Source organism: Galendromus occidentalis, unplaced genomic scaffold (genome assembly GCF_000255335.2).
Source record: "Galendromus occidentalis unplaced genomic scaffold, Mocc_1.1 scf7180000077500, whole genome shotgun sequence".
Taxonomy (NCBI): Eukaryota; Metazoa; Arthropoda; class Arachnida; order Mesostigmata; family Phytoseiidae; genus Galendromus; species Galendromus occidentalis.
Genome location: NW_003805488.1, coordinates 411,408 through 423,681, shown reverse-complemented (window position 1 = coordinate 423,681; position 12,274 = coordinate 411,408). Strand labels below are relative to the sequence as shown.

Here is a 12,274-nt window from a genome sequence, read left to right as displayed (position 1 = left end):
ACCAGTCGATAGCGCTATACAGGCTGTCGGTCGGCTCGCCATAACATTGAATTCCCTTAAGTGCTAGTCTCGAATGGACTTTCACAAATGGGCAATAGAACTCGGAGCAGATACTGCCTCCAATCTTGCTCTGACCCGCGATCATTGAGTTCGCCATGCTGGATGGCCTTCGTCGTCCGCCCTCGCTTCCTGCTTCCCGGAGGTCTTCGCTCGATGGATTCGAGAAGCGTTTTCTCCGTCGTTCCTCTCCGCGGGGTCCGCCTCGACGTTTCGTCCGACTTGCCTTGATTCGAGATTCTATTTTTCATCCCCCTCAGCAGCGAAGGTGCTATCCTTGTCTGGCCGGTGAGAGAAGATTTATCGAATTGTCTGATCGAATCAAGCGTATAACTGAAACTTCAATAGATCCACTTCGCTTTCCGTGGTTTTGACAGTCAGTGTATGACAGCGTTCCTTTCCGATTCGTCTCGAGCAAGAACGACCTTGAGGCATGGCATGCCTCCGAGGATCTGTCAAAATTATCGATGACTTCCCGTGGAAATCGCAGCGATCGGTTTTCCAGGCCTTGAGAAGGCCTTCGCGAAACCCCTGACTGCGGCGGAATCATTGAATCCGATGCGGAAAAGCCTGCGGAGGAATCCGGGAAGCGTCGACCGAAAATAGAATGCGCTCCACGGATTCTCGTCGAGTTTCCGACGGCTCCCGACAAGTTGGGCAACCAGAGCAGCGGAGGAAGCGTTTTCCCGTTGACTGAACACGCATTCAAGTTTTGGGTGAACACTGTTGGTCAAAACAATTCAAAAACTTCGAAGGGAACAAGAGGGAACATCAAGACTCTGCAACGGCCGGGCCGCAGTAACGCAGGCCGCAAGACGATTGAACGGAGGCGCTATCTCTTCTTTTCAAGGGGCACCATATTCCGTTAGGAATGCGGTGTCTATGGTTTTGGGGGCAATCGAGCGCACTTGAAAGCGTTCTTTGTAAATGGAGAAGAAGCTCCGACCGATAGACGGATATGTCTCCCGGCTGGCGGGCTCCAAAGAACGCTCTCTGATATCTGAGACCTCCGCTTGACAGCTTCTCCACTTGCAGCGGCGCACTTGTTTCTGGTGGCTCACCCCTGGGCAGATGTTTACCCTGTCGTTCATGAGTCTGTCATATCCCATTAGGTGATCGGAATGATACCGATTCTTTGCCGGAAGATGATTGATCTTCTCGTACGCTGACGAAAGTACACAGACTGCCGTGGAGAAGTCGATGGGCTCGAAATCGGTTGGTAGAGGCGACGCGAAAACTCGTATGGTCTTCAGGAATTATTTGCGGAGTCCACATTGATAAGAAGCGAAGATCTTCCTCCGATTCATATCACGAGAGAAGTCTCCGTGGGTTGGCGAGCCTCCGAGGGATCTAGACTTCCGAAAACTTGTCTATAAGAAGCGAACATGGAATAATTGCTCACCAATCGGGTCCGTGCGACTTCACCGGCCAGGGTTCCTGCTCTCTGACTCATGGCTTCCAGATTGGCAGCGTTGCCAGGAATGTGTCGCGCGATGGTTTTCGAAGCTTTCCCGCTACCGGTCTCGCCAACTGAAATGAACTCAAAGTTTGTAATCAACCGCTCGATGGTTTGCCTGCCCGACGTGGAGCCACCGGAATTATTTTCACGCTGTCTATGTGGGCTATTAGCGCGCAGATCCCACCGCACATCCGCTGGAGTACAGCGGGTTGGGGGAACGCCTCCGCACTCCATACCGCGCTGTGCACTTAAACGCGGTCTTGAATCAACCGGCGGACGGACGACGGAAGAACGAACGAGCGAACTCTCACGAACGAACGAACAAACAAACAACTGGAACCACATGGAGAAGTACGTGCATGCATCCTAGTAGGCAGTTGCTCTGAATTCCAAACTTTGAGCTCCTCCCAAATTGATTCTGCCGGACTCCTATCAAACCCTTTCTCAAACACCAATTCTCTTGTGTACCGATATCTTTCGTTTCGTGTCCGGCTGTCCGCTCGTTTATTCTTCCTTTCTTTCGTTCGTTTGTCTCAAGGCGCGCCGCCGGGAAATTCCCTAATGCCTCCTTTATACAACATTAAGTAATGAATGGTGAATGATTCACTGAATAGAATAGCGTCTTAGCGTAATTTGTATCCAGCGTCAGAAGCAAACAGAGGACGCTTTCTGTAGGATCCGTGAAACTAAGACAACTCGAACAACGGTTTTTCCGCATCGGCCGAAGACTTGACTGGGCAGAGCCGATCGAATCGATTGCCCCCGGTACTCTCCGAAGCATCGAGCTCACTCGGAGGAATTTGATTCCGGTAGCAATTCCGAAGTTCTATCGGATTTCCGAAGCCCCCGCAGGACAGCCGCGGGATAGCGTCAGGAATACTCACAAAGTTCGTCTCGATCCAGAACGCTGGGTCCGCCACTGAATAAGCCTTTGAAAAACGATTGTCGCGGGGCTTCAGGCTTTTCTTTCGTTGTATGAACATTGCCTCGAAGATCTTGCAGCTGATTACAGAAGTCGCTGCTCACGGAAAATTTCTGAATTTCGCTCCTCGAGTCCATGTACAGACCATGACCGTTTTTGGAGAAACAAAACGTCCGAGAAATGCGCTGGTCGGGACTGGCGTAGAAATCAACCTCTAAGACGAACTTCAGCGATGGCAAACTGTGCACCATGATGTTGCCGTTTGCAATGTACGACACCAAGCACGGCACCTCTGTGAAATTCGAATCGGAATCTTGTTAAGTTTTCGACGACTTCCGGGAAGAGCCGTTTGCTCCCGAAAGATGTGTGCGGGAGTTCCGAGAGCGAGTTCCAAAAGGAGCCCGAATCGGTTGAAGCTGCTACACCGCAACGTAGTAAAGTGAGGGGAGTGAGCACTGACCGCATTGTTTGAGCTGCGTGATGTCGGCGCAGACCACAACGGAGGTTTCGTTGAGAGTCGTCTTGACGATCGTATTCTGGGAGGGAAGGCTTGCAACGCGGGCAAGTTTTTCACTCACAAGGACGGCGAAATGTCCGCCTGTAGGAGTTTTAGAGCCGTTTGCGGACCGCAAGCGACCACCATCGGAGACGAGTTGCGCGCCATTGCTGTCCACAAATCCGATGCAGAGCACTCGGCCCTTAAGCTTGAACAATGATCCTGAAAACGCAGCGACCTAGAAGCTCGACTCTCATTCGGCGAAGTCATGTGGCTGTGTGTCAGGGAAGAGCGTTCTCCGGGATCGAACCTACCTGTTCCAGGAGTGGCGAGAGCCGAGCGAGTTTCGTTGGCGAGGTTAAGTGGTAAAGGTAAAACAGAACCGTAACTGGTCCCTACCCATAGCGAAGGACTCGGCGATGAAGCATCACTTTTCTTCGAGCAGAACGTGTCACAGAAAGTGAGACACGTGATTGATTCTCGGGAAACATTCTCCAAGCTCGATGTCGACGACGAGCGAGACCGCGAAAACGAGCAATCTACGATGTACGGTACAGGAAGTTAGTCGACAAGAATCGGATACCCGTTTCTAATTTCTGCTCTTTGTTCCGCCTTGATGAGCCCTCTTTGAGTGCATCATCATGGGCCGGACGGGGATAATGAAAATCAATTTAAGGAAGAAGCGAGGCAACGCCACAAAGACTCTCACGGAAGAATACTTGTGCACACGAGGGATCACATCAGGAGCTAATGACAACGAACACGCTGCTGACATTTAGTCTTTGAGGAAACTTCCCTCAAAACATTAGAGCGAAAATAAATAGTTCGTATAGTTCGTTGTTAAGAGCTTCTTTGCTCAATAGGGAAACGCGAGGAATAGTGCTCGGAATGTCTATTCCAAACAAGTCGGACGCAGGGAGATCCTGGTCCAAGAAGAGACGATTCAGATCGGAGGAAAGATACTGGCTTTTGAGTTGGCGGAACCTGAACGGGATCGGAGAACACAGGTGAAATGTGGAACACCGCGGTTTGTTGGGGGACATGGATGGAGCGGGGGGCGTCGGACTTGGGCATGATTCTGCTCTCTTGCGGAAGGGATGAAGAGAAATTCAATAGAGGAAACATCGGAGAAAGAGTCAAACGGAGAACCGCCCACCAGGTAGGAGAAGTCTTTTCGACGGCTTCCTCTTGAAAGTAGAAATCGGATGTTCCTCTGGGAGAGTCGATGCAGCGTTGCCTAAATTGAAGCCAGCAGCACTAGCAGCAACAGTGGAATAGTGAGTCGTTGCTGTGGTAGTAGAACATGAGGTTGCTGTCGTCGATGCTGTTGTAGTGACTGAGTAGTCAGTCTCTGGGTGTCTACCGCTCAAACGACGCCAAATAGAAGAACAGCAGCAGAAGAGCGACGAACGAGTCGATAAGCCTCTCCCAGAGAGGCTCGTCGGACTACGCAGAGACGCCTTACAGCTTCTGTTCTCGATTCGACCGCGTCGATTTTCGGCGGCTTTGGAGACGTTTTTAAGAGAAGATCGTGTAGAAGACAGGCACCGAATCGGTCAGGCAGCAAAACACATGCAAACGCAAACTCCGTTAAGAAAATGAAGTTTATGAATTTATAGCGTATCTATGTGCTCGCCACTCTACTCTGGCTGCGCAAGCAGCGATATCAGCCGCGAGAAAGAACAAACAGAGATAGAAAGAGGAGCTTTTTCTCTATGCGAGAGAAAAAGCAACTGAAGAGAGGGTGGGTGATTCCTCAAGGCATTTCATAATTATTAGTGATGCAAATTGATGAAGATGAGGATGATTCGTTTCGGAGGTGTGGGTGGGTTGGTTGATTGGTCGGTTGATTGGTTGTAGGTTTTTCTTTCTTTTAGTTAGGGTGCGTCAATCGTTATCAAGCATGGAGAGTGATTACAGTGTGCCCGTTTAGAAAATTTTGTCAATCATTTTAAGAGCGGTTTATCCTGAGGATTTCGCCGATGAGGTTTCCGCAAACCTCAGCGCCGACTCTCGTCCGCAGCATCGCACGACTCTTCAATCGTAGGATATTGTTTTCTCTCCGAAAATCTCAAGTCGTTTTAAACATGAAGACCTACATGGGTACGACGGGAAGTCGGATCTGGGTAGAGAGGCCCAAGTTGTGGCTTGGCCCTGTAGGGAGAGCGCTAGCTAGGAATAGTTCAGGATGACACAACACAGCTAGGAGACCTTTTCGATTCGCCGAGAAACTCGACGCACTACATCCCTCGTCCCAATGAGACCACGCAGTCAACCGATCTCCGGCTGAGCGCTCGCGAAAGAGTGGATAAAGAACCGCATCGAGAATTTTCGCGCGGAGAAGCGGAAAGGAACTTCGTACACATGCATTTGAGGCCGCACGGAATCGGATCCTGCTGCCGCTCAGGGGAACATGTCCCGCGAGACATTGCATGTCACTCTATAATAATTTGTACCTCGTGTCGAGAGCATTCCTCGGTGAATCGCGAGGGAACGCTCGGCAAAGCAGTCAGCACACGATTCGGGAGGTCCCGGAAAAGATTTCGGGATGGAATAGCCTCGGCGGAATGAGCCGAGAATTAGGAGATTCCCCCGGCGGAGTAGGTCGGAGGAGTTGAGAGCCCTCAAAGGGATGCGCCTATATGTCGACAGGTCCACAGTTAGTGGGTGGGTAGGAGGGTGGTACTTGCCTGCCAGGCCTAGAAAGCCCAGCTATCACTCCGGCTCTGATCCATGTGGTATGGACGAGACACGTAGGACCCCGGTGGCGGCGGGGAACGAGCGAAGAGGACCGGGAGCCGGACATCGATTTGAGCGTCGGACGACGGCGATCGAACAGCTCACAAAAGATGAGCGTACAGGAGTCAGAGGGATATAGGGCCAACAGCCGAGAAATCGAATGGGCGAGTTTTCGTTTAAATTTCCGCCATTTGATTCTCGTTTCGTCCGCATCTTGACGACAGCTCGTCTCCTCCCTTGTCATTCGTCTCCTTCAGGAGCTTTCTGCCTCACGACCGTGCGTCTGGCTGACTTTTCCGGCTACATGGCTCGGGACGGTCGCGTCCTAACCTAGCGGCAGGTCACGGAAGAATAGGTCAGTGATCGTAGCGCGGACAGCTCATAAAGAGACGAAAAGCCCTGGAAATGAATGGATATACGGGGAGATGAAGTCTCGAGTCGTATCGAGTCGTTGAAGGGGTGAACCAGGGAGTGAATAGCGGACATGGCTCATCAATGAAAGGGACAGTCCGAATATAGCGGGCAAATAGGATTGAACAAGCCCGATCCGACCTTGGATCGAGGTCACACTCGAGATCTGATTTCGCTCGATATTCTCGGGGTATCGACCATCTCCCGAGATATGACGATCGCATCGACCGATAGAGAACCAAAGAGGATGGAAGGGACAACCCCGGGCGCTCTTCACATCATGATAGCGGAAAACCGGACCTAAATTGTTCACATAGCCTCCTTGCCCCTTCTTCCGGAGCGGAATCGGTCCTCTACGGGTTGGAATCTACACGGGGTTCGGTAACTTGGCAGTTCCAGGCGTCGAGCCCCACGTAGGCTTTCCACAGGTAAAAGGAAAAGGCAAAGTCCTGATTATCTTGGACATCCGATCGGTGGAGAGGGAACGACCCCTCCGTTCCTCTGGCCCCTCGCGGCAGGAGAGACCCAAAAATGCGGAGCGTGGGCTCTGGAGCAGAAACTCCACTGTTTTTCTTTAGTTCGGTATACCGGAAACGAATGCCAACCGATGCAAATGACGCGAACCGGTTGATGAGCTTGGATTCTCTATCTCGAAGAACAGCGATTGGCTACCTCTTGTAACTCGACTGTGAATCGAATTTGGGTACAATAGCTCTTTATTTTTCATCAAAACGACCCGATGTGTTTTTGATGAAAACTCGATGGAGGGGGCTTCGATCGAGTAGGATTCTATCATGACGCGGAGCAATCATCACATAGGGGGTACATTCGTTCGGACAGGAGAGAAAGAATCTAGTCGAGAGGTAGAGGCAATAATTGGATATTCGAGTAGTGAGGCAGTGAGTCGTCCGCATTACAGAGAGGCGAGAAGATAAAAGGCTAAAGAGGTGACAAGGAATGCATTGATAGGAGTCCCGGAGAACAAGGATTCGAAGGCAATTCAGATTAGATGACCCACGCAAAAGCAGCATGGTGGATCATAGAGGACCATCACGGACATTTTTTTAGAAGCATTGCACGGCAATCGGTGTTCGGTTTGCTTGCTGCTGGTTTGCTTGCTCGATTTATCATCTCTCCTTTTTGATCGTATTGATTGATCCGGTTGGTAGCGTCGATAGATCAAGCCGTAGGATCACTCGCACGCTCGAGGAACGATCGTTTGATTCATCCCTGCATCGGCTTTCGATATATCGCTCCGCTTCGACCAACCGGCGAGGAGGACAGTATTTTGCGCAGTACAGAAAACGGTTCGGAAATCAATCAAGCTGCTTCGATAACTTCTGGAAGGATCGCCACTCTGCTCTTTTCTTCAGAGCCGTAGTCACCTGTAGAGGAGGACGCGGCGGTCGGAAGTAAAAACTGCGGAGGCTCGTCTTGAGACGCGAGATTGGGGTGCTTCTGTAACATCTTTCGGCCAGGATATCGCTCCGCACCCAGGCTCGACATCGTGGTCAGTTGCTGATGGGAAGCAGACAACGTGCCAGAGCCTGTGCCCCCTGACTGTGGTGTTTGCATAGACTTGGATCGCCGGTCGAGAAAATGCCGTTGCGGCTTCAGTGTTGTCGGGCTCACACTTGTCGACTGATGTTGTTTTCGTTGCGTGATTTCGTTTCGTTGTTGTTTCGTTGTTGTTGCGTGGTGATTCGTTGGACAACGAAAATCCAGAAAGGAAAAAAAACGCCCGGCGGAGGTGGTGTCATGGACGGGGGGAGGAGTTCATCAATCATAATCATTGGCATGATCATCATAATAATCATCATCACAAAATTATTCAGAACAGACGATCCGTCGAAAGTGACCAGAAGTCGTAACGAGACGGGGAAAAATGATCCGGGGGTCAGTGGGATCCCGGTGTGGAACATGGATCGCGACAACATCGAAAACAGAAACATCGACATGTACGACAATCAGATCGAGGAAGAAAATATGGGGAGTTGGACATGAGAGTACGGTACATTGAAGTAGGTGAGAAAAGGGCACATCAAATCAACGAATCGACGCAATCAATCAAAGCCAGAAAGGAGGACACCGCCACCGCATAGGCAAAGAACTCGGTATGAGAATGAGAAATGATACATCGATGTAGTAGCTATGATCGACTAGTTACCTGCTCGCTGCAATGCAACCGGATCTCGTTAACCAGGAGTTTCGGGGATTACCGAGGCGAATGTCGAGAAAGTTGAATTGGTTTGGTTAGATTTGGTCCGTGAAATGCTTCCCACTGCTGGGATTCCCCTTTCTGATCAGAATAATGTCGCGAATCTAGGTTCCCACAACGAGCCAGAAAGAGCGTCGACTCCACGCTCATTCCCTGTTTTCGAAGGCGCGGCGTACTTTTCTTCACTTTGGGACACCGAGTGAGCTCCCTGTTCAGGGAGTTTTACAGCATTGAATGCGTTCTCCAGCTCTCGAGAAGCTCAAGGGCATCCCGAAAGTTACGGTGCAATCCGAGACTCTAGAAGGGTTTCGTCACAATCTCGCCGGAATAATAAACCATAAACTCAAGGACGTTCCAAAATTTCAAGGTCGCTCTTCAAGTTGGGAAAAAAATGTCATCTTAGCCGGACTCAGCCCCGTTCGCGACGTAAAAGAAGTCATGGGAGCTTCTGATTTTTGATACATCTTGCAGGTTCGAGGGCATCCATTTAGAAGACCGACGGGTGCGTCGCACGTCATACGCTCATCCCCGGGGTCTAGATATGTGGGTATATCCGTGCTTGTCTTGTCACCCTGACAAAGTCGGCCGGTCACGGACATTTCAGAATTTTCGGTTGAGTGTGCGGTTTGTCAGTCCCTGAATGATTACATCCTACATTCTCTCCCACTTATTTTCTTCATATCATACTTCCCTCGCTGACACCGGCCTACCCCCACCGCCGGAGGCCTCAGCGGCCTGTTGCGCGGCCCCGCAAGGAATCAACCACGGTTTTCGCCCGGAGAGAACGAAAACCACTCTCGACGTAGCCAGCCGCTGGAACCGCCATCCGCTGACTGCCCGAAACAACGTCGGTGTAGTCACTGCAGATCTGCATTTGATGTAGAGGGACCGCTGCAAGCATTCAGCTCTCCGTCGCTTCCTCCTGTATTCCCTTGGAGGACCCCAATATGGCGTCATATTCCGAGGGTTGTCGGAGGAGGAAGAAAAAGGGCGACGGCTTCCTGGAGCCCTACCGACGCTCGATCCTCCTCAGCCAGTAGGGAGTCAAATCTTTGTCGGCCAGAAAAATCGACCGCTCGGTTCTCCGGACAGGCGAGCTGGGGAGCCGTCGAGGGATAGATAGAGCGTCTGCCCTCGAACCTGTATCGGATCGCTGATCCCAGAGATATATCTCCTATAGCGCCACAAATGAAATAAAAACTCTCCGAGTGATGAAGCGTTCTCGAGTTCTCCGAAAACGGAACCAAAAGTTGAGAGAAAGGAGCGACCTACGGAGGCTGCTCCGAACAACAGATGGACCCCAAAATCAAATGTTCCTTTCGCAGATCCCGAATGATGCCTTCCCGGCCGATCCGAACGCGATTCGGCAGCGCTCCCACGCTTCTTTAATACATCCAACTACCGGTCTCTTGTTTTACAACAGGGAGAGGGGATTCAAATCCGGGGACCCGCAGCCAACTGACCTGGTCTGGAGAACTTTCTGTCGGATCCGGTAGACCGTTGTTGTCCTGCCGTTTGGGGGATCGCGGGGATCTCTGGTAGGGGTCAGAAGATCCTGAAAACCGAGAAGCTTGGCTGATTACAATTCGCCAGACCCCGTAGGAAGCCGTCTGCGAGTCAAGAGAAGAGTCCCTCCCGGAAAAATGTTACGTATGGATCGATGCGCAATCGATAGTTGTGAGAGAAGTGAGAATCTTCCCGTTATTGGGAGAAGCCTGACTCTCCGAGACCACTCCCGAGGTAAGTGCGGGCTCCCGAAAATCGTTCGACAGACAAGCACTCGTGGATCCCCCCTCAGTTAATCGGGAAACAGCCGTCAATCAATTAGTTCGCGTGGAAGTTGCCCAGACCAGCAGAAGTCTCCAAGCAGCTTCGCTCCGGAAGACGCCCGATGCAGCTTATTCGTTAGTACGTATTCGAAGGTTCGAAGGCTTGGTTAGCAAAGCGTATCCGAAGATCAGCGATCAGACGGCAAAGAAATCGACCATCGCGAGAAGTCAAGAGCTGGTATTAGATTCAAAAGCCCGGCATTTGAGGCTCGAAAGATGAACAGCGCATGAGGAGCATCAGCGGCTCTCATCGGAAGAACAGTGACGCCACAAGAGGCCGATAATAACCAATTAGAGACATGCGAATGGTGTTCCAGGGAGAGCGCGACGAGGGGGAAGAGCGGCGGATCTTTTTTCCAATTATTGCAATGCGTGGATTTTTCCCCAGGATCGGAAGCGATTGGATTCCCCCGGATCAAGATCTACTCAGCGTCGTCGAGCAGCTCTTCCTGGAAGCCCATAGCATTTGAATCGAGGGCAGGGTGAGTTAGTCAATCAGCGGAAGAGATCAGCGATGGCGATTCATCCTTACTCGTCGGTGAGGATAGCATTCGTTGCAAAGTTCGCTTGCAGGCGTCCGCTATCGTCTCCTGTATTGAGGTTCCCCGACGCAGCGCTTCCGGCCTACAGCTCTTGGCCGACCCCTTGTCATTTGGTCTGTCCGGGATCGGATCTTTGGGAGGCCGTAGTGGTTCCTCGGCGCTATTTGCACCGATTGCGGTGCTGAGAACCGGCTGCCCTACCCTCGGTTGAGCAGCGGCTCGACGTTCATCGTCAGCATCGTCAATCGCCGAGTCGATAGGATCGAGTCCATCGTTCGGAGGAGGAGGTGGAGGAGGAGGAGGAGGCGAAGACTTTCGAGTGGTGTCGTCGTCATGGGTGAGAGAAGAAACGGGGGACTGTGGGGTGGAGGTGGTGGCTGTGATGGTCTTAGCGGGGTCTGTGGAGCCACGAAACGAGTTCAGGTTGAATTCGGGATAACTCGGATTCGTAGATCGAAACGAAAAGCGTTTGAAGCGACGCAGACGACTGAGTCGTTTGCGTGATCGGGAGCTCAGGGACGAGAAATGACTCGAGCGACGAAAACGTAGAGAACTTCTGAGAGAGTCTAGCAGACTGTGCCGGGTAAAGGTAAAGCGCAAAGGTCTTGAACTGGCCCGCTTTGCTCGATAATTAATTGTCAATTGAAAATCTGCAAGATGACGTTTTTAGGGTTTGGTGGTTAATCCCTCAATCAGCGAACGCCCAGGTCGACAGCAAATCGTTCCTCTGAGCTTCTCGCAGTGGAGAGTACTTGAGGAAATCACTGATCTCTCCGATGGGATCGATGCAGGCGGTGTAGCCGGACGCACACTTTTACAACCGGAGAGATCATCATTTGAAGTCAGAATCGAACGACATTCGGGCCGAGAGTGCCTGGTATGGGCGTTCTGGAGACGGAGACGGACGCGAGAACAATGCCGCGCCAAGACGCCTTATTCCAAGCGCTCGTCCACGCCGGAAGAAGATTTTGTTGCGCCGACTCACCAGAGACGCGACACTGCCTCCCCATATGCGAAAATCTTGACTGAGATTGTCCATTGATGTGGAAACAGCTAGGGCAAGTAAACAGGAAAACATGTGACCAAACGGAATCGAAACTTACCATAGAGTTCGGGCGTGGCAAAGTTGAGCACGCACGTGTTGTGGATCGTATCGACGACCACCAGACCCAAATCATTGCCGAATGCCAACAGATTGTACGCAGAACTGACCGCCATGCAGGTCACATGACGGGCCGACTCTCCACCGGCAGGAGTGCCGCCGGAGAGAAACTGGCAAACCAATGTAGGCTGTAGACCGGCTCTCCAGGTTAAAGCTTCACGACGGACCGTGACGCGTTCGTTGGACTTCGGGGATACTTCGGAGGATTCCTCCATCTCGAAGTGGATCGGAGTATCGAGAACTGCAAAACAAGCACGTACAGAGCGTTTGATTCGGCGCTGACATATGGTCGCGGAACGTGTTCTTGCATCCGCACGGCGACACCACTCAACTCGATCGGGAAACCAAGCTGTTCCTCGTTCAATTGATCATCCCGCTTTCCCCGTCCCCTGGACCCAACCATCCTCGGGTACAAATGAAACTCGCCGGGCCGGCGGAC

The 12,274-nt window shown here is 51.6% G+C and overlaps 1 protein-coding gene across 1 annotated transcript in view; it reads right to left on the bottom strand.

Annotated features, from left to right (window-relative positions):
* The window catches only part of Tomosyn (syntaxin-binding protein tomosyn), a 36,067-nt gene that overhangs the window by 2,409 nt on the left and 21,384 nt on the right, over positions 1–12,274 (bottom strand). The window contains exons 9-15 of the mRNA XM_029112432.1: positions 11,777–12,076; positions 9,766–9,857; positions 7,470–7,725; positions 3,249–3,473; positions 2,899–3,156; positions 2,401–2,730; positions 1,460–1,587 (exon numbers count right to left, since the gene is read on the bottom strand). Of these exons, the coding sequence (XP_028968265.1) occupies positions 1,460–1,587; positions 2,401–2,730; positions 2,899–3,156; positions 3,249–3,473; positions 7,470–7,725; positions 9,766–9,857; positions 11,777–12,076 (1,589 nt within the window). The remainder of the gene's footprint in view (positions 1–1,459; positions 1,588–2,400; positions 2,731–2,898; positions 3,157–3,248; positions 3,474–7,469; positions 7,726–9,765; positions 9,858–11,776; positions 12,077–12,274) is intronic.